A 23,406-nucleotide genomic window follows, 5' to 3' on the forward strand; every position below is an offset into this window, starting at 1 on the left:
AAATGTTGTATTTTCCCTTTAAACACTTATATTTGGTTTGTTATTAGAAAGCTACAACTTTTCCTAATGCCTAATATGTACATGTAGGAGTTAGGAAAATGATGTTTGAGTTCTTTATTTACAGAAGGCGGGCCACACCCTTAACCCATCACAAAAAAAATAAATTCACTCAAATGTCACTGCCCTCAGTGCCCTGTTTCCTTCTCTGAAAAAACCCTCTGCATTCCTGTCATGGTTTGCTGGTGTGTAATTTGGAGTAACTTGCTTCAGATTTGAGATGTAAAAGATCATATTTAAAAAAAACAGTTATTCTAATTTCTAATATTGATATTTCATTCGGTTCTATTATGGAACTATTTCCATCTCCAGATTTTTGCCAAACACTCATAAGTGCCTATTTTCTCAAATTTTGCCTTTCTTTAAATTGTTTTATAATGTTTTGAAAAGTTATTTTTGTAAATCTAAAGAAAGGGACAAAACCATCCAAAAAATTACCAAAAATCTTTAACACTGCAAAAATAACTTGTAATCATATTCACGGTTACTGTATAAGCCATTTTTGATTTACATTCAAAGACCGTTATCCTTATTCCACAAGACCACCTGGCAAAAAAAAGGTAAATAACCACGTCATACCCAAACAACTCAGACATTGTAACAAAAACAAAAACAAAATATTTAGTTTGCACTTTGTACTCTTACCGTAATTTTCGGAATATAAGCCGCGGCTTATACGTTGATTTTGCCCATGAAAATGTTTACTGCGGCTTATACACAGGGCGGCTTATACGCCGAGCCTTGAAGAATAAAAATGAAATTCACATGTGTATTTAATGTTCTGGTATAAGTAGAGATATGTTGCTGAAATGAATTATCAATTAAGAAACCACGTGCCACGTAAAAGGTGCCGAGCTGTAAAAAGTACGGTGAAAGCTGTCTTCGATATCGACGCTTGCAACAAGCCGTACGTGATTCTAGTGCTGCTGCATGCAGCATGCTTTCCCCAGCGGACCACACCATTTGAGGTAATATAGGGGTGTACTATCTTGGAAACAATAATTACCAACATTTCCGCTGTTTAAAAAAAGGGGAAAAAACGACTAATACTTTTTATGGTGTCCGAAACATTTCTTTATTCGATAATCCGTTGTTCAACGTCACAATATAATTTTTGTACCTGAAATGTATTCAAGAAACGATGTAAACCTCAAAACAGGGACTACATCACCCCTTACACAATTAATGGATTCGTCCATGAAAATGGCAGCATCGTTTTGACAATTTTCGAAGAAAGTTACGATCGAAACTTGAATACTGCTCATTAGTAATCACAAAAAATTGATAAGTTTTGAGATAAAAACGGACCTGTATATTTTTAGGACAAAACAAATCAGCATCTGTTGCCACAAAGCAAGATTTGTACGTAGCGCTCCAGTCAGACAACACACGCAATGGGGGAAAATCACGGTGGGTTGCATACTTTCTCACGTGCTGCAGGAAAATGTTGTCATTAGCCGGCGCGGCGCAGGCTGCAGCGCCGAGAGATGTATTAACTTTTACGGCCGGGGACCGGACGGGGCAGCCGGCAGCCATTCCCGGTGTTTATTTCTCATCATCAATTTCCACATTTGTTTGTGAGAGTATCGATTGCAATTGATTTGACACAATCTTTTGTGGCTCTTTTTATAGCTTCTGTAGTGTAAATGGAACTGGTTCAGAGCATTTTGGCTAGAATTTGGAGGCCTTACAAAATTGAAACCGCTGCCGTCGGTGCGGCTTATATGCCGGTGCGGCTTATACGCCGACTTCAAATCTTAATTTGCAGATTTTTGCGTGCTGCGGCTTATACGCCGCGCGGCTTATATTCCGAAAATTACGGTAATAGTTCCAGAATATAATCTGTAAGAAGCCCAACCAAAAAGCAAACAAACAAGATAATTCAAGAAAAAAAATGTTTAACAAATTTTTGTTTTTAATAACTTCCTTGTTTTATCTCCCCTCCCCTCGGCAGGGTAGGCTGGTTCCCACCCCACAATCAGTATCAATAATGTACGGACCTGTGCCCTTCTGCTTGAAAGCTTATCTGTTTGTGCCCAAAACAAACAAACTTTTCCAGAGGGTTGCAGACAATCAAAATATTTGGTTGGAATAAGACATGTATACAATTAGTTGAACATTTACAAATACCCCCCTCTCCCCAACCCCCCCCCCCCAACAATCAAATTTGTCGAAGAGCACAGGGAACGCAACTTTAATGTTCATTTTTTTCATTTCATCTTTGCTGCTAGCTTGGATGGCAATTCATACCCAGATGCGTCCTGCATAGGAACTCTCAGGCTCTGCTTCTTTATCTTGACAGGGTGTGAAACAGCCTTCCCAATTTTGCCTCTGGATGCAGTAGGATCATTCTTGCGCTCTGGGTACGAAGCATAAGCATACTCGAGGCTTTCCTTGCACGTAGGAGAATCCTGCAGTTCCAGGAACTCAGAGGTGATTGAACCATCCCTATCTTCCTGGACCGCAGCATAAGCAGAGTCTTGCATTTCTTGGCCTTGCTCTGCCGCATCTTGGACATCATCATACTCATGGCCTGCTTGCGTCATTTTATTTTGTTTCCTTTGCCACACAAGCAAGATGATGAGGACAATCATTGCTACTGCTAGGACCAACACAACCACAATCAAAGCCACAGAGACTGAAGATAATTGTTCATTCTGGGGACAAGTGCAGGGTGGTTGCTTAGGGGGTCTGTCTCTGTTAACTACCTCAACCCTTGTGGTTGTATTACCAGAAAGTCCAGAAGGTACACTGACAATGCAGACCAATTCAAGATTCTCCAACACTGCTATCTCCAAAGTTTGCCCATCCTCAGACACTGCATACCTCTCTGTTGGTAGGTCGTGTCCAGTATCAGTTTTGATTACTTTCCAACTGTATTTGTTAATATTAGGCACACCCTCCCCACTGCATTGGAAAGTTGTAAAAGTCCCCTCCTCAACCCTAGATACTGCTGGTAGGATGGTGGCTGTAGGTAAGATTCTTAGCGGCATCACGGAGCAGTTACGCTGCTCATCCAGGGCAGGGGTAGTCATGATGCAAGTGAAAATCACACCATTGTCTTGAGCTTGTAACTGATATGGATGAAGAATTGAATTAGTTGCTGGACCTGCCACCTGTTCAGTCTCCTTATAATAGGTGATGTTTGGAGTAGGATTTCCACTTTGCGAATTACAGTTAATAGTCACATTGTCTCCCACGGCCCTTGATTCAGGTTGTACACTGCACCATGGTGACTGTGTGGATGGTGGGACCAGAACCGTAAGCCTAGCCGTGCCAGCAGTCTCCTCTTTGCCCTTTGGAACAGCATACCAGCACGAATACGTGCCTTCATCAGTTACCTGTACATTTGTGATCTTCAAAGTAAACTCATGTTGGCTCTCATTACCTATGATGGACAGCCGTTGTCTCAGCTCCAGGGGTAGAAATGGGTTTGTAACCACCAATCTATCCATGCTAATAAGGTACCTCTCAGAGCCACCTTGTCTCCGATAAACCCAGTAGATATTATAACCAGTTGCATTTGTGTAGTCACACATGAATTCGACCGTGTCTCCTTCATGAACCACAGCATCCTGCGGGACTCTTGCTAGCCGGGGTTGTGCCAGAACATGATGACAAGCAAAACTTAAGAAGAAACACAGCAGACCAGCAGACATGATAAACCTATCAATGGGAGACATGTTGGTGGCTAACAGAGGGCTAGATTTCTTTTGAGCCTTCGGACACAGTGTACCGATAGGTTACTGTTACACAAATCCAACCAAAGTCTTCCCAAACTGTTCCAGCTGGCGGAACTATTGTGATAGTGTTTCATTTTTAGACTTATCAAAACAGTTATTTTTCCTTTTCACTTCCCATTTTGAGAAACAAACAACCGTGCAGCACAATGTGATTGTGCTTTGTCATTACAATCATTGCACATTCCAAAATTACTTCTTGCTTTTTTAATGCATATATCAAAAGACTCTGATACATTGATCCCATATGGGACTTTTCATGGAGCTTGATCGTCTTGGATAAAATTTACATAATAAAAATACAGGTTTGATTGGGTAAACTATATTGCTTGGATACTTTGACTCTTGAACTCTGGACTTTTTATCCCATTAACAACTGTACCACAGTGTATTACCGTAATTTCCTGCGGATAAGGCGCGCGGCGGATAAGACGCAGGTCCCTAAAATCACCCAAAAAAAATTCAAACGCCAACAGATAAGGCGCACCGCCGCATAAGACGCATGTTTGACCGCACACAGAAGAACACCAGGTGTCACCCGGTGTCGGTACATCGCCACAAAGGGGCCATCAGTATTCGTTGGTTCCCATCGCATGCTTACAGAATCGAAGCTATGATGTGGGCCAGGAACCAGTGACTACGGCCTACATACGGTACCGGACCATGATGTTCCGTGCATGACTACAGTAGCGTATCAGGACGAATTTGGATCGTAGAAAATAACATACATCGGTGGAGAAAGAGAATTTCCGCAAATTAATTCTCAGAACGTGATCTCTCTTCTCTGTGTATGTATTTGTCCGTTGAAATATATATTTTAACGAGATTTTACCGCTCGGACTTGATGATACACCGCAGCGTGTTTCTACAAAATGTTCGGCCACACGTGCACTGAGGTTCGCGCGGTCTCTGTATGCATAACATGGCGCTCGGGCCGGAAGTACGCTTTCCTGAGCCGCTTTTACCGACTCGCACTGTTTTCATCTTGATCTTCAGGCTTGCAGACTTCGAAGATATCCTTTACAATAAACACCCTCAACGTTCACACAATAGAACTTGAGTGAATGCGATTTCCAAACGTTTAAGTAATTCTGATTGCAGCATTTTCGGAATGAAAAAACGGCCACAAAGAAAAACGTTTGTATGACGGCATTGTTGGAACGAAAGCACGATCACTAAGGGGGATCAACGCATTGCGGCATTGTTGGAAGGAAAGCACGATCATGGGGGATCAACACATCGCGGCATTGTTGGAATAAAAATACGGTCACAATGTCTGGAGAGTTGAGCCTCGGTTGACCGCATTATTGATTGCGGCATTGAAAGAATTCTTCACACAAAGACCGTCACTTTGAACTCAAGCGACACCAGATAAGGCGCACCTGTAGATAAGGCGCAGCGATGTTTTTGTGGTCTAGAAAGTCAGATAAGACGCGTCTTATCCGCAGGAAATTACGGTACATTTTTTATGTTAGCCAATCAGATTCACAAAGGAAGTCACATACCGGTAATTCAAAATTGACGGCTGCCATTTTATTATCATGTGACTGGTTGTAATGCGTCATGTAAATATTGCGCATTTCGTGGGTGTTATCTGATTTGTCACGCATTAAAATGCACAAAATGAGAAATCTGTTTTTGTTTTCCCTGTAGCCTGGTTTTCAATGTAAAAATGCCCCACAAATAGCATTCAAAAGTATGTAAGTAATTTGTAAAGTTGGCTACGATACCCATAACTTACGGGAGTATCCAATCCCTTAATCTGAAACCGGTTCCTGTCATCAGTAGCCGGATTCTCGGGTACCTGGTTCCAATGCATACCCCTAGGTGGGACTGGATTGAGAAACCAACAGGAGCCCTTCATGCTACAATTAATATCCCCGAAAATCTTAAAGAGTTCCAATGACTTTCCTTTTAGTGTTGCCTATAACCAATAAAAATTGCAAATTTTTTTTATGTTTTGCACTTATTTAGATGTATAATTCACATGTTTTGCACAAATAAGCATGCACAAGATTCTATTCTCGTCAAACAGGGGCGTATTTTCATTCCTTTGCCATGTTAGCCACAAAAAATATGCTTGTACATGTACAATGTATACAGTTTGTATACAATATTTCATGTACTAACAGTACAATTTGTATGCCACAGTCTCAACCCATAATCAGAATAAAACATCCAATCAAATGTCACTTTCCTGTTTCCTTTTCTGTATTTATTTAAATTTGGTGTGTTTCTCGCGTTAACTCTTTCTTCACTGTAGCGCCCGAAACCAACTTGCCTATTACTCCTAATTGTAGCCCCCCGAAACCACCCAATGGTTTGAGCGATTCTTCAGTGGATAAGCACAATGTATAACACAGTATAGTGCAGGTGCTACTGGGTTAAAGTGCAGCAAGATTATGTTTGTTCGTTTGATATTGTTTTTCAACACTTTCCACTCAGCGACTACAAAACGTTTGATAGCCAAGCATTCAAAAGCATCTGTATTTCTCAGCCTCATTCAAAAATATTTAAACAAATTGTAACGCTTAGGCCTATGTAGCACTTTCGATCGTATTTACAATCTCCAAGCGATTTACAATTATTTTCCCCTTCATCGGGCCTCGAGACCACAGAGGATATCAGCACGCATTCAGTCCTCTACCCTCACAGGTACCCATTTATATTCCTCGGTGGCGAGAGGCAATTGCAGTTACATGTAAGTGTCTTGCCCAAGGGCACATACACCATGTTCCTGGCAGAATTTGAATCCATGCACCATCGTAATTATATAAATGAGTCAAACACCATAACAACTGGACCATATCATTCTATAAATAAAAAAGTCATCTGTCAAAGGATAATTTTTCTTATTATTGAAAAAAAAGAGTAACAATAGTCCGGAAACCTCTCAAAACCCATAACACTTGACATTGATAGTTTTGGTATTAAATATTGTATGTTTTTTTGATATACCGGTAGTATTGGACACTTGTTTTCTGGTTTGTTTTAACACTGCATAGATTAAGATGTTTGAGTGTTAGTCTTTGGAATGGACAGCAGTGGTAGGGGGAGGGACTTGGGGGCTTGAACCCCACTATTGCAAAAAAAGGAGGGGGGAAAAGGTTGTAAGCTAAAGTTATAATTTGAATTTAGAGTACACAATGTAAATAGCACAATACAAATTGCAAGTAACAAGAAACAGCAACCCTTACTTTAGGATGAGATTAAGCCCCCCAACCCCCACCACTAACTTTTCAAATGGGCTATGCCTCAGGTGGCAACATACTGTTCTGTTGAGCCTTCCACACACATTAACTCTGTCAAAATGTATCATATTTTGCAAGATATCTGTGCTCACAAATTCAAACATGTTTAGACATATTAATAAAAGCCAAATTCTTGTCAAACAATTTGCCAAACTGATTTGAAATTTAACATGCATTGTAACACAAGGCATGTATAAGACACACAAAATCTAAATAAAGAAAAGTATCGTACAAAGGTGCTGGTACATGGACAGAGTTTAATGTTATACTTTGCAAATTATTAAGTATCACATACAACGTAGCAGAAAGTCTATCTATGATCTACACCTATTTGTGTACTTAAGTCATTCCCCCCCCCCCCCCCCCGAGTTCAATTCTATGTAAATGAAACTAAACTTTGTTTTACTGATAAATACATCATTTCCCTTTCCTGTAACCAGTGCCATGATCCAGCTGGCTCTGTAGCCTGCAAATTCCTTGAATTTTGAAAGCATCTTTCACGTTTGCTTTGCAAACATTGCAGACAATTGAAAAGTTTTGTTTGTGTTTTATTTTGAACGCTTCCAGTGACACTCAAATTAGTCACTGACTCAGAAAAAAAGGTAATAACAATGGTGCAGAAAAATGTCAAAATATTTGCTTTCTCCTTCTTCATTTAGATTATTTGAGTCCAACACTCCCAACTTTAAACTCTGGCTTTCACTAAATGGTACTCCAAAGCCATATTTAATTTAAAAAAAGTTTTTTTTGTTGAATATCAAAACCTGCTACAAATGGAGAAAAGATTGCTCAAAAATAGCCTATTTACAGCAACTGGTATTATAGTAATTGGGAAGTTACTAATAAAATATTATGTGAGATAAAAGATAAAATTCGACTAATCCAATTTATATTAAAATCTTTGCAAAAAAATGCCCTATCCTATATACATCATTTGGCATTTAGTTGAAACCCTCTGATCATTTTTTTGTTTAGTTCTCCAATAATACACTTTTTAAAATTCCTTCATTCTAAAGTTAACTCCTTCTTTCCCTATTTGACAGTGCGATTTGACTTAATTGGGTCTAACTTTCTTATGCTAAAGTTCCTTGGACCCATTCGAAACATGGTTTAAGTAATTCCACCCCTTACCCCTGAAAAAAGAAAGAAAAATGGCAAAACTGGCATCCCTCGGCCACATTTAGGCAAAGTGCCTAGTTTTCCTATTAGACAGAACTGATTGAGTTATCATAAGTAATTATGTGACTTGTCATCGTGAAAATGAGCACAAAGTCGGACTTCTTAAAAATTGAGATATCTTGATACTGCAGAACAAGAGCTTCTCATGATACATGTATATAATATGTGGGGGTACTTATGAGTGTACTAACAGAAAGATAGACTGCCAACTTAATCATGTTAATTGAAGTTGTAACATTCATTTTTGAGAAAATGGCATTTCAAAATCTCGATGTTGTGTTATTGTGAATAAAAAGTCAACTTATTAAACAGATCCACCTGAAAACAAAATATCAACAACCCCTTTGTATTTTGGGCTTTAAACTGATGTATTTTACAAAGGCAATTTCCAATTTTATGCTCATTTTTTGACAACAGGTCACATAGGCCTATGCAAGCAGTGATATGTAAATATATTATGCAAGTTAAATATTCAAAAATACTATTATATTAACTGAAATACTAAAAACTAATTCCACCACTATTTTTTTCATGTTCGTTACTGGAAAATTACAACTTTTTTTCACACTGTCTATAGATGTAAAAGTCAATAATTTGTTACTTTTTTCCCTTGTCAAATATGTACGAGTTTAGTACATTATGATGCTTCAATCCTGTATCTATAAGCCACACCCTTTCCCCATGAACAGAATAATACATTCACCAAAATGATACATTCACCAAAATGTCACTGCACTGTTTCCTTCTCTGAAAAAAATAACTGTTACACTAGGTTCAGACAGGCACTCCAGAGTCGCGTTGAACCACATGAAAGTCTAGATTTGAAGTGCGTCAAAAGTCCGACCTCTGAAACAATTAGGATCGACTTGACGCGCTCGATGGCAAAAGATTGACTGTTGGAGTCATTGGAGCGACTTGGTTTCAGACATCGCTCTAGTCATGAGCCGAACTCAATGCAAATGTATGTTAATGTATGTAAATAAGTAGTGACCTTCATAAATGAGGACTGCAGGCGATGTGTTTAACGGGCAACGCAGTTCTTATAATTTAACAGATTTCTTTTTGCAGATTTAATCCTTTCTAACCCGAGATTTCGATGTCCTGTTACAGAGCAAAAGCTTGCAATAAATGTAAGCCCACTGTCGCCCCAATGCAACACAAGATACATTTTTTTTGTAAAGCGGAAAACCGAGACTTCCAGTAACCATGTTGCTCAGGCACGGCACGGTCTTGAAATTCAATATTCGTACGTGGCGTGACGTACTAGAGATAACGCGAGCGCACATGGCGTACGTGCTAGCAGCCTGTCTTCCAAGATCCCGTGTTTGTTGGTTTGTACACAATACTCCAATGTATTAAGTTCGCCTGTCTGAAACAAAAAATTCTAATAAGGTCGACCTGGAGTCGCTCCTAATATACATGTATTTGGTTCGGCGCAACTCTGGAACACCTGTCTGAACCAGGGGTAATTCCTGTCATGTTTTGCTGGTGTCTAATTTTGAGGACTTGCTTCAAATTTGGGATGTGAATGATCATACTTTTGAACTTTTGATTTTCTATTCAGTTCTATTATGGAACTGTTTTCATCTCCAGATTTTTGCCACACACTCAAAAGTGGCTTTTTTTTAAAAACTTTGCCTTTCTTAGAAAAAAAATTATAATCTTTTGAAAAGTAATTTTTGTAAATCTAAGAAAAGGGACAAAACCGTGCAAAAATAACTAACAATCATTTTCACTGTTACTGTGTATGCCTTTTGTTTTACATTCAAGACAAAAAAAGCTTCATTATCCTAAATTTCGGTCATCAGGCGAAAAAATAGTAACAATAACGGGTACTTATATAGTGCTTTTGATTAATGCACTTTAAACGTTCAAAAGTGCTAGTTACCGCTATACTTTAAAGAAGAAAGGGTGTATGTGTGTGTGTTCACGAGTTGTTCACAAGTTGCTTGACTGCAATGCTGTCGACAGGCGGCGAAGCTGCATTCCTGCATAGTGGGCAAGGTGAAGTCTTGTCGCTTAATAACCACAGGGAGTGGAACAGCCTTTCCAATTTTGCCTCCCCGAGCAGTAGGATAATTCTTTCACTCTGGGTAGACAACAAAAGCATACTCAAGGCTTCCTTCCATGCAGGAGCATGCAGGAGAATCCTGCAGGTCCATGTACTCAGAGTCAATAGCCCCATGCTGCCCTGATGCCCCTGGAGAGACGTCATCGTAGTCGTCATCACCAATTTCATCTTCCTGGACTGCAATATCAGCATAGTCTTGCATTTCTTTGCCTTGTTCTTCCTCACAAGACATCAACATACCCATGGCCTGCTTGTATCATTCTTGTTCGCGTTGGGGGACTTGCGGACCTACGGCACTCAGAGTCGATAGGACCATTCTGCCCTGAAGCCCCAGGAGAGATGTCATCGTAGTTGTCATCACCGATTTCATCTTCCTGGACTGCGGTATCAGTAGGCCTAGAGTCTTGAATTTCTTGGCCTTGTCCTTCCTCACAGACATCAACGTACCCATGGCTTGCTTGTATCATTCTTGGTCTCGTTGGAGGGCTTGTGGATTTCCAATACTGCGAGTCAATAGGACCATGCTGCCCTGATGTCCCAGGAGATACGTCATTGTACTCGTCATCACCGATTTCATCGTCCTGGAGATTAGCATCAGCGTAGGCTTGCATTTCTTGGCCTTGTTCTTCCTCACAGACATCAACGTGCTCATGGCCTGCTTGTATCATTCTTGGTCTCGTTGCGAGGATAGTGGACTTTGGGTAATGCTTCCTTTGCCACACAAGCAAGATGCTGAGGACAATCATTGCTACAGCTAGGACCAAGTGACTGCAACCACAGTCGAAGCAACAGAGACTGGAGATGATTGTTCATTTGTTGGATAGTTGTAAGGTGGTTCCTTGGAAGATTTGTCTGAGAGTTCCCGGTTGACTACTACAATCCTTGTGGTGGTATGACTGGAAAGTCCAGATGGCACACTGACAATGCAGACCAATTCAAGATTCTCCATCACTGCTATCTCCAATGTTTGGCCATTCTCAGACACTGTGTACCTCTCTGCCGGTAGGGTGTGTCCAGTTTCAGTGTCGATTACTTTCCAACTGTAGTTGGCGATATTAGGCACGCCCTCCCCATTACATTGGAAAGATGTAGAGGTCCCCTCCTCAACCCTAGATAATGGTAACAGAATGTTGGCAGTCGGTAAGATTCCCAGCAGCATCGCAGAGCAGTTACGCGGCTCATCAAAGGCAGGCGTGGTCATGGTGCTAGTGAAAATCACGCCATTGTCTTGAGCTTGTAACTGATATGGATGAAGAATTGAATTAGTCACTGGACCTACCAACTGTTCATTCTCCTTGTAATATGTGATGTTTGGAGCAGGTTTTCCACCTTGAACATTACAGCGAAGATCCACATTGTCTCCCACAGCCCCAGATACAGGTTCTACACTACACCATGGTGACTGTGGGCTTGGTGCAACCAACAAGGTAAGCTTAGCCGTGCCAGCACTCTCCGGTAAAGCCCCGGGAGAACCATACAGACACGAATATGTCCCTTCATCGGTTTCCTGTACATTTGTGATCCTCAAAGTAAACTCGTCTTTGCTCTCGTCACCGATGATGGACAGACGTTGTTCCAGCTGTGGGGGTAGAGAGGGCGTTGGATATAGCTGTCTATTAAAGCTAAGGTAACTCTCTTCATAATACAAGTAGATGGTAGAATTGCCTACGTTTGTAAAGTCACAGGTGAACTGGACAGTGTCTCCTTCATGAACAAAGGCATCCTGCGGGCCTCTTTCTATTGTGGGTTGTGCCAGAACATGATTACAAGCAAAACTTAGGAAGAAACACAGCAGACCAGCAGACAGAATAAATCTATCAACGGGAAACATGCTGGTGGCTAACAGAATGCTATAGCTTTCTTTCAAGCCTTCAGTTTACCATTCCTTTCAACACACAGTTGACTGTTGCACAAATCCAACCAAAGTGTTGTCAAACTGTTCCTGCTGGCAGACTTTTAAGACAGTGTTTTATTTTTAGACCAACAAAATAGTTCTTTTTCCCCTGAAACTTCCTATGCTAAGAATAAATGCTGTGCAGCACAATATCGCATGATTTGTATATTGGCTCCGTCATTATAGCTATTTAAAGGATCTGATACATTTTATGCCATAAATATAGAATGATGATCATCTTGGATGAACAATAACATAACAATAAAAATACATGTACCACTAATATAAATATTAAACATTTAAAGCAACTGGTAACAGCTAATTTGCAAGTTACATGTATAGACAAAATTAGTAGTTTGTTTTAAATATGTGTTGATAAAGTTTTCTTATAGGCCCTTTATAGCAATCTGTTGAGTTAAACCTCTCTTCTCCTGTTTAAATTTGCCAATAATACATTTTAAAATTCCTTTTTTCAAAAGTTAACACCTCTTTCCCCTGTTTGACAGTGTCATGATCTGACTTGAGTTTAACTTTATGATGCAACTTCCTTGAACCTTTTGGAAACATGTTTTATATAATTCCACCCCCATTTTGAGAAAATGGCAATTAAAAATCTTTGCTTAAAAAAGTCAATTAACTTATTAAACGGATCCACCTGAAAACAATAAATCGACAACCCCTTTGAATTTTGGCTTAACCCCATTGTATTTCAAAATGGCGATTTCCGACTTGATGCTCATTTTGTGGTGACTGGTCACATTTGCAAGCGAGGAAATGTATAATATGTAAGTTCATTATTAAAAGTACTATTATACTAACTACAATATAAAAACTAATTCTACCTCTTTCTATGTTTCAATAAACTTGCTTTCAGTTTGTTACTGGAAAGCTACAACTTTTCCTCACACTGTCTATATGTACAAGTCAATAATTTCTTACTTTTTTTCCTTGCCTAATATCTACGATTTGGAAATACAGTATGATGTTTGAGTTCTTTATATATTACAGTAGCCACACCCTAAGCCCATGACCAAAATAATATAGTTCAGTCGGAAAAGGGGGGTAATATGCACCCTCGGAAATCAATTTCTAATCAATGTCTCTAGGTCAGAAAAAAATGTGTAGAAAACGATTTGCTATGTTAAAAAATTCAAAAAATGTCCTACGTATTGTTTTTATGCAAATTAGTGCCGCCATTACCGAAAAATCTATTTTTCACTATATCTCAGCCAATATTGCAGATAATTGAACGAATTAGGTGTCTAAACCCATGTTTTCAAGGTCAGAGATCACAATAAAAACTATTCTGGAAGTGACCACATGTATGTGTCTGTGGCATAGGGATATGCAAATTAGTGCCGCTAATACCGGAAAATCATGTTTTGGCATATCTTGGCCAATATAGCACATATAGACTAGGCGATATTTCAAAAATTGTTACATGAAGAGGCATTTTTGAGTAGAAGTACCCGGAAGGTTACATAGCTATATTACCTTATTTTGGGGTGCTGAATCCAAAAATGATAGTAACCAAGCTGGATTTTTCGTGAAAATATGCCTAATTTGCATAAATCTTTAAAGCTGTCGCGTAATGTATTTGTTCCCAAAATTGGGGATATTTTATTTTTTTAAATTTTTAAAAATTTATTTTGGTGTTTCTACTTACACTTCCTTACTTCAATAACATTTTCTAAAGCATATAAGTGACTGAATGATTATGAAGACATAGTAACAATCCAAAATGGCTACTATTATACCCCGAAATTGTGCGCGTTTACCTTGTCTCCAGATATCATCAAGTAGTCTTGCAAAACTTACATGTAAGTACCGATGAACTTCAAATTCATCATGTTACTTACTGGTACAGTTACCTTATTAAAACCTTATGGAAAATCATGTGAACAATGATAACATCTTGATATTCAGCCCAGCAAACAAAAACGGGGGGAAACAAGGTGTCCGTAAATTGGGCTATAAAGTAGGTGATGGGTTGCCTAACGTGGGCGACTTGAACAAGTTCAATGAAATTCCCAAAATTATTGCTAAGAATACGTTTTGATCTTGACATAATTATTATAACCAACACTAATCTTTTATTTTGGAGGATTTCCTTGAAGTTGTTCGAGTCTCCTATGTTAGGCAACCCTTCACCTAATCTTTAACCCAATTTACGGACACTTCATTTTTCCCATGTTTTCTTTTTGGCCTAAAAATCAAGACGTTATCATTTTTCACATGATTTCCCATTTCTTCCAGTTAGGGTAACTGTGCAGTTAGTACCTTTATTAATTTGATGCTCAACAATACTGAGGTTTGGCGAGACTACTTGATGACATCTGATGAAAAGTAAATGCGCGCAACTTTAGGGTATGATAGTAGCCATTTTGGATTGTTACTATGTCCTCATAATCATTCAGTCACTTATGCTTTAGAAAATGTTATTGAAGCAAGGAAGTGTAAGTAGAATCACAAACATAAACTTGTCTAAACCCATGTTTTGAGGGTCAGGTATCAGAAGACCATTCACGAAGTATACATGTACGTATGTGTGTCCTTGGCAGGTAAATATGTAAATTCTAAAGTGCCGATTTATCAGAAATTAGATTTTTAGCCAATATCTCAGCCAATATAGCAGCTTATGTTGGCAGAAGGGTTTTTGATAAGCAGTAATGATCAAAGTTGATTTTAAGCCATCATATTAAAAATAAACTGTAATATTGGCTGAAAATCAAATTTTTGATAAACCTGCAGTTTAGAATTTACATATTTTCATGCCAAAGACACACGTTACTTCGTGAATGGTCTTCTAAGGATACCTGACCCTCAAAACATGGGTTTAGACACCTTACTTGCGGAGTTATGTGCAATATTGGCCGAGATACATGTACGTATTGGCTAAAAATCAAATTTCTGATAAACCGACACTTTATAATTTACATATTTTCATGCCAAAGACACACATACATGTAGTTACTTCGTAAATGGTCTTCTAATGATACTTGACGCTCAAAACATGGGTTTAGACACCTAACTGGAGTAGTTATGTGCTATATTGACCGAGATATGCCAAAAACATGATTTTCCGGTATTAGCGGCACTAATTTGCATATTCCTATGCCACAGACACATGTGGTCACTTCCAGAATAGTTTTATTGTGATCTCTGACCTTGAAAACATGGGTTTAGACACCTAGTTTGTTCAGTTATCTGCAATATTGGCTGAGATATACATGTAGTAAAAAATAGATTTTTCGGTAATGGCGGCACTAATTTGCATAAAAACAATACGTGGGACATTTTTTGAATTTCTACGCATTTTTTCTGATCTAGAGACGTTGATTAGAAACTGATTTCCAAGGGTGCACGATACCCCCCTTTTCCGACTTAACTAATAAATTCACCGAAATGTCACTGTCCTGTTTTCTTCTCTGAAAGAAACTCTGCAATTCCTGTCATGTTTTTCTGGTCTCTAATTTGGAGTAACTTATCGCTTCAAATTTGCGATGTGAAGGATCGTATTCTAATTTGTATTATTCTAATTTAAATTTTTTTTTTTCTTTTTTGGCTCTATTCATCTCCAGATTTTTGCCAAACATTCAAAAGTGTCTATTTTCTCAAACTTTGCCTTTCTTTAAATTTTGTTTATAATGTTTTGAAAAGTTACTTTTGTGTAAATCTAAGAAAAGGGACGAAAACGTCATAAAAAAAGACTAAAAGTCTTCAACACTGAAAAAAGCCTTGCAATCATATCCACGGTTACTGTATGCGGGTCATTCCATGTCAGACCAACGCACTTTTTTACCTCATGTCTTCCGATTTTGATAAAAATTGCTGTGCTTGTAGGTCCTAATGAGCAATGAATACACACCAATTTTTAGCCCGATCCGACCTATTATGTGGTCAGGGCAGAAGCCACAAAAAAATGGCATTTTTAGAGTAAAATACCACCCTTTTGGTATAAATATGTCAAAACTATGGCAATTTTCATCGAATATATGTGAATTTGTTATTAAAATAATGAGGATTGCATGCTCAAATCACTTCTTTTGTCAAAATTAAATTTTGTGAAAAGTAGGTCACATGACCTTAAATATGCTATCGTGACCTTTGACCCATTTTTGTAATAATGTATCATTCCGAAAATCAACGAAATAAAAATAACTTGCTAGAGCATGTCTCTCTCTATCAGAATCTACTAAAAATCAGTTGGGGTCTTCAAAATTTACAACTTTATGACTATTTTTGTACAGTTGGTAGGTTACAAATGAGTCAATTTATAGACTTTACATAAGAAATACACCAACACAACTTACTATTCTGTTTCTAAAGTTACTAAAATATATCTTGGTTTGTGAATTTCTCATTCTGAGGGCTGATGAGGTCTAACCAGACTCATAGTGTAAATTATCAGCAGTGGCGCACCCAGGATTTGGCTTTTGGTGGGGGGGGGGGGGGGGGGGCGGGGGGTCATAAATCGTTTTTTGTTCAAATTTCTGTACAAGATTGGACCAACAAAAACTAGCCTAAAATCAAACAAACAAATTGACAATGTTGGGGGTGGGTTTCAAGCCCCCCCCCCCCCCTCCTGGGTGCCACTGATAATTAGTTATCCCACGAGCGCGCTTGGAATATGAAATAATGCAATGATGCTGTGACCCATATGCCACTCGATGCACTACATAATTCCGTGTTCCACGAGCGCAAGTGGGATTTATAACCAATTTATCTTCAAGCAAACTTGGTATCAAATGCGTACACGCGGTGAAGATGTACGTGCATACATGTAGTGTATTGGTCCGTTCTGCAGGAAATAACACAACATATGTACACGTACATTTTTAATATCTGGGGTGCAATATAGCTGTGCAATATTATATAAAATCACACAGTTGTTGCTATAGATGGACTAATCAGGGTCTAGGATTCAAGTTTGCTTGAAGATAATACTTAATATTACAATCAAAGTTACCTTACTCATTCATCACTGTGCTTCTTGAACTTTAATGACTCTCACAGACTTGGCATTTTGTTCCTTTGAGATGAATTTCACCTGGACGTGAGTCCGCTGTACTGGGTGAAGGCCTGGTTACTGTTAGTAGTTAGCACACTTCCGAGTCCAGATATTCTGATTAGACAGTTTCTTTGGAATCAGAAGGTAGAATTTTGTTTTTCCTGGCTTTGTACTTTATACATAAAAATCTAGATTAATTTGAAATACACCACTTACTATTCTGTTTCTTAAGTTACTAAAATTAAATGTTAGTAACTTAAGAAACAGAATAGTAAGTTGTGTTGGTGTATTTCTTATGTCAAGTCTATAAATTGACTCATTTGTAACCTACCAACTGTACAAAAGTAGTCGTAAAGTTGTAAATTTTGAAGACCCCAACTGATTTTTAGTAGATTCTGATAGAGGAAGACATGCTCTAGCAAGTTATTTTTATTTCGTTGATTTTCGGAATGATACATTATTACAAAAATTGGGTCAAAGGTCACGATAGCATATTAAAGGTCACGTGACCTACTTTTCATAAAATTTAATTTTGACAAAAGAAGTGATTTGAGCATGCAATCCTCATTATTTTAATACCAAATTCACATATATTTGATGAAAATTGCCATAGTTTTGATATATTTATACCAAAAGGGTGGTATTTTACTCCAAAAATGCCATTTTTTTGTGGCTTCTGCCCTGACCACATGGTAGGTCGGATCGGGCTAAAAATTGGTGTGTATTCATTGCTCATTAGGACCTACAAGCACAGCAATTTTTATCAAAATCGGAAGACATGAGGTAAAAAAGTGCGTTGATCTGACATGGAATGACCCATGCACCATATATATTCATTCAAAGACAAACAGGTCTAATATCCTAAATTTCACAAGACCACCAGTCAGAAAAAAATATCAGGCAAAAAAACAACAACATGTTTAGCGTCCTGCCTTTTCGAAAAAAAAGGAATGTGGAGGCCCTATTTTCCCCCGTCCAAAATGGCCGCCCACTTTTTCAGAGGGTTGCAGACATCAAAATATTTGGTTGGAATCAAACATACAAGTTGAACATTTATTAATACCCCCCCCCCCCAAAAAAAAAACCAAACAAAGAAACAAAAAAACGATCAAATTTGTCAAAGAGCACAGGGAACACAACTTTTACATTCTGTTTTTTTCATTTGATGGTTGCTGCTAGCTTGGATGGCAATTCATACCCAGATGCGTCCTGCATAGGAACTCTCAGGCTCTGCTTCTTTATCTTGACAGGGTGTGAAACAGCCTTCCCAATTTTGCCTCTGGATGCAGTAGGATCATTCTTGCGCTCTGGGTAGGAAGCATAAGCATACTAGAGGCTTTCCTTGCACGTAGGAGAATCCTGCAGTTCCAGGTACTCAGAGGTGATAGGACCATCTCTGTCCTCCTGGACCGCAGCATAAGCAGAGTCTTGCATTTCCTGGCCTTGCTCTGCCGCATCTTGGACATCATCATACTCATGGCCTGCTCGCGTCATTTTCGGTCCCGCTGGGGGGCTTGTAGACTTCCGGTAATGTTTTCTTTGCCACACAAGCAAGATATTGAGGACAATCACTGCTACTGCTAGGACCACAACCGCCACGATCAAAACCACAGTGACTGGAGATGATTGTTCATTCTTTGGACAATTGCAAGGTGGTTCCTTGGAGGGTTTGTCTGTGTGTAACCCTGTGGATACGACACTCATTGTTGTCTGTTCCCGGTTGACTACATCAATCCTTGTGGTTGTATTACCAGACAATCCAGATGGTACACTGACAGTGCAAACCAATTCAAGATTCTCCATCACTGCTATCTCCAAAGTTTGCCCATCCTCAGACACTGTGCACCTCTCTGTCGGTAGGATTTGTCCTGTTTCAGTGTCGATTACTTTCCAACTGTAGTTGGTGATATTAGGCACACCCTCCCCACTGCATTGGAAAGTTGTAAAAGTCCCCTCCTCAACCCCAGATACTGCTGGTCGGATGGTGGCCTGTGGTAAGATTCTTAGCGGCATCACGGAGCAGTTGCGTGACTCATCTAAGGCAGGTGTGGTCATGATGCAAGTGAAAATCACACCATTGTCTTGAGCTTTTAACTGATATTGATGACGAATTGAATTAGTCACAGGACCTACCAACTGTTCATTCTCCTTATAATAGGTGATGTTTGGAGTAGGTTTTCCTGCTTGGGAATTACAGTAAAGAGTCCCATAGTCTCCCACGGCCCTTGATTCAGGTTGTACACTGCACCACGGTGACTGTGTGGATGGTGGGACCTGAACCATAAGATCAGCAGTGCCAGCAGTTTCTACATTACGCCCGAGATAGCCATACCGGCAAGAATACGTCCCTTCATCAGTTTCCTGTACATTTGTGATCCTCAGAGTAAACTCGTCTTGGCTCTCATTACCTATGATGGACAGACGTTGTTCCAGCTGTGGGGGTAGAGGTGGGTTTGCAATCACCGATCTATCAATGCTAAGGTACCTCACAAAGCCTCCTTGACTTCGGTAAAGCCAGTAGACACTATAACCAATTACATTTGTCAAGTCGCACACGAATTTGACTGTGTCTCCTTCATGAACCACAGCATCCTGTGGGCCTCTTTCTAGCTGGGGTTGTGCCAGAACATGATGACAAGCAAAACTTAGGAAGAAACACAGCAGACCAGCAGACAGAATGAATCTATTAATGGGAGACATGTTGGTGGCTTCAAGCCTTCAGACACAGGCTACCTTTCCACAAACTTAATCCAACCAATGTTTTGTCGAACTCTTTCTGTTAGCAGAGAACTGTTTCGTGATTAGAATTCAGAGCATTTTGAACTACTTAGTTTTTTCCCCTTCTACACGTACTTCCTAGTCGAGGAAACTTGGTTGACACTTTTATGTTTCAGAATTACTTCCTGTTTTCTTAACACATCCTTTGAAGGACTCTTGACATTATTGATGATATAGATAAAACTGAAATGAAAAAAGAAATCCTGTGTTTACAAGAAATGAAATTTTAATTATGATACTGTTCCAACTCAAAAAGTTACTACATGTACGTACATGTAATTTATACTGTGATACGGTTTATGGCTTTTGTATGCCCTGATCACGCAGTGGCATTTCCACACATTGGTAATACAAATGCTGTGGTTTAAGTTATTAAAAGACTCATTCCCATGTTCTCTCACAGGGATGGGTTTGCTCAGTTTCAATCAGTTCAAATTGTTACTTTTCTGTTTACTTACATTGTTCATATCAACATATTATTTATCTTAATTGTCTAACAAGTGTATATTTTGGTCATGTAAGGAATATACGGTACATGCACCCTGTATATTATTCAGTACAATATGTACTAGTTCCGGTATGTCCATGATCAGAATAACACATGACATATTCCACTTTCTCGTTTCCCTTTCTGTACTTCCTTTGCCGTTGTCTAGAGGCTGATCAGATTTGACCTATTTAAACTTTGGTTTGATGCTTCCAATGTTAAAGGTGTTGCTGGACACAATTTGCAAAAAATAATATATATATATTTTTTATAATTTGCAGATTAAAGGAACAAAATACAATAACTCATCTGAAGCAGCTTATTAAAAAAACCCATTTCAGCTCAGTAGATCTCATAGCTTTTGACATAATTTTGAAAATGCATCTTCATGTTTCTCGATGCAGAGCAAGATTTCCGTTGAAAGCCCTCCCATCTAAACTATTCATTAATACTTTTTGACTTGCACCCGCTTGTGGTATGATCCGTAGTTTCTCATATTGCGAAATATATTAAATTCAGTCATTTGGGAGTAGTAGTTTTTAAAAAAAAAATTCTCGCAATGGTTCGATCCGAAACATTGTCAGGAAATGATGGAATTTCCTCTTTCTTGAACATGACAGCATACTAGGCACAACGATTTCACAGGATGCTTGACATTATTATACACTTACAAGTTACAGTTAAGTAGGATATTTCATAATGTTTGGCAGATTTGTTTTTGAATATTTGCAAATAGTGTCCATTACTTTTAATGTGAGGATGCAGTATTTTGCTTGTTTGTTTGGTATTATTTATAAATAACCATTTCCCCCTGCAGTTTCTTCAACAGAATATATCCCACATCAGAGAAACTTTTTAAAAGCATCTATTTTCTAAATTCTGTTACCTAAAATAGTAAAAGAAAATACAAAACAAGTGGGGGATGGCTTGTGGGAGGGTGGCTTAGTGGTTGGGAGGATGGCTAGAGAGCATCTTACAATTGGATGGACTGTTCAAAGCAGAAGATATTGCACACCATTAAATAGTAGAAGGCACTCTTTGTTGAAGCAAGTCAAGAAAGCCGCACAACTCTTCCAAGGGGGGGGGGGGGGTTGAGGGGGGCACCCTAAATATGCCAGTGCTATTCTCTAATGAAGCGATTACAAAGGATCTGCCAAAACTGGTTTTTAGCACAGCAACCTGATCAAGCTGATGTAAACATGGCCACCACTCGTTACGGACTTGTGTAGTTTCTGAGCATTATTATCTTGTTTTGTTTAAATTAACAACATAAAAATAGAAGACACTTTTATTTGTATGATTACAGTCCGTGGCGAAACAGTTGACCCCTGTGAGGTAGCATTCATTGACCAATTTTCCGAACGATTTACTTGGCTTCAAATACATGTGCAGTACCAATGGCAGGATCCGTTGCTAAGTGTGTGGTACCACCCATCACTAGGATTAGGTGACACTTCTCCCTCACCATTACGTAACACTTTGATGGTGAATTAAAGACTGCACACAAACAATGTGTCCTTTCATCAAGTTTGAAGAAGATCAAGTCAAATCCGTTTCATCTATAGTTCTTGCAGGCTTCACACTAATACATACATCACGGTAGCTTCAACCAAACTTTAAGGTAGACTACATCATTTCTCATTTGTGTATTTTTCCCGTTTGAAGCAACAAAAGTGCTAAATCTAAAGAAGGAGCTTAACAACTAACCTGATGAAGTTTCAGCTCAGTGAATGCTGTGTATTCCGAGAAAACAATATTCTGGGATCACGATTTCAATTCAAAAGTTGCCGAGTCATGTTTTGAATTGCGCCCGAAATAAGCGTCCTGGACACCTTGTCATTCAGTTGATTGCAGCTTCGTGATGTCACATACTGAACTGACGAATAACAGCAACCCCACGCGCATGTGCCTCATGTCAACACTTGCTCGCACTCATTCATATAGCCGAATTAAAAAATGAACTACATTGTACTAACGGAAACTTCCAAAAATGCATCTTTAGACACATCGATGGAAAAAGCCTTCTTTTATTGTTTTTTTTTTAAATGAAGGCATGCCAGCAAGAATGATTTCACAGGGAATTTTAGTTCCATTACGATCTTTAAACCAAGTGTGTTTTTCAACAATAATTTCGTCAGTTACTTTTTGGATAGCTGCAAATGATCTACCCTACCTTTAATCCACGACCCTGATTGTTCAATCCATGACAACAACGGTGTGATATTACCCGTTTTTGCAACAGCACGTTGTGCGCTGACATACGATTTATGGGCTCCGTTCACAAATACCCCCACAACGGTAATATATAGGAAGCGTTAGGGACATCCAAACGCATTGCCTATTTTTAGGATTATAAATGGGAGAGTGACCTGTCATGTGTGAGGGATTAACCAATAATAGGGACAATGAGTCCGATTTTCATAGGAGTCAGATTTTCATGACACCGACACTCATCACCCTCAACTTTAAACTCTGACTTGGTACTCCAAAGATGTTTCTTTAAAATATCAAAACCTGCTACAAATGCACAAAATATTGCTGAAAAATCGCTTATTACAGCAACTGGTATTAGCTAATTTACATTTGTTAAATTTGGCTAATTCTAGCTACATGTATTGGTTTGATGTAAACCTCTATCTACACATCAAATTAGCTAATAATACATTTTTAAGATTCCTTCATTCCAAAAACGATTGAATAAATTTTTTTAAATTAAAAAGCCATTTTATTAAACAGATCCACCTGAAAACAAAAAAAATCGAAAACTTCTTTGTATTTTTGGCTTTAAGCCATTGTGACAACAAGTCACATATGCAAATAGTGATATGTAAATACATGTACACGTATGCAAGTTCATTTAAAAAAATATAATTATAATTAACTGAAAAACCAACAACAAATTCTACCTCTTTCTATTTTTTTCATGAACTTGTTTAAA

General features: G+C 38.7%; 1 protein-coding gene across 1 annotated transcript; it reads right to left on the minus strand.

Moving 5' to 3' along the window:
* Positions 1-18,285: 18,285 nt before the first annotated feature.
* LOC119744259 (neural cell adhesion molecule 1-like) lies at positions 18,286-20,072 on the minus strand. Its single transcript, XM_038220117.1, has one exon. It carries the CDS (start codon positions 19,901-19,903, stop codon positions 18,533-18,535), a length of 1,371 nt encoding a protein of 456 aa, XP_038076045.1. The 5' UTR covers positions 19,904-20,072; the 3' UTR covers positions 18,286-18,532.
* Positions 20,073-23,406: the final 3,334 nt, after the last annotated feature.

Source organism: Patiria miniata, unplaced genomic scaffold (genome assembly GCF_015706575.1).
Source record: "Patiria miniata isolate m_02_andy unplaced genomic scaffold, ASM1570657v1 HiC_scaffold_7, whole genome shotgun sequence".
In the NCBI taxonomy this organism is placed as follows: Eukaryota; Metazoa; Echinodermata; class Asteroidea; order Valvatida; family Asterinidae; genus Patiria; species Patiria miniata.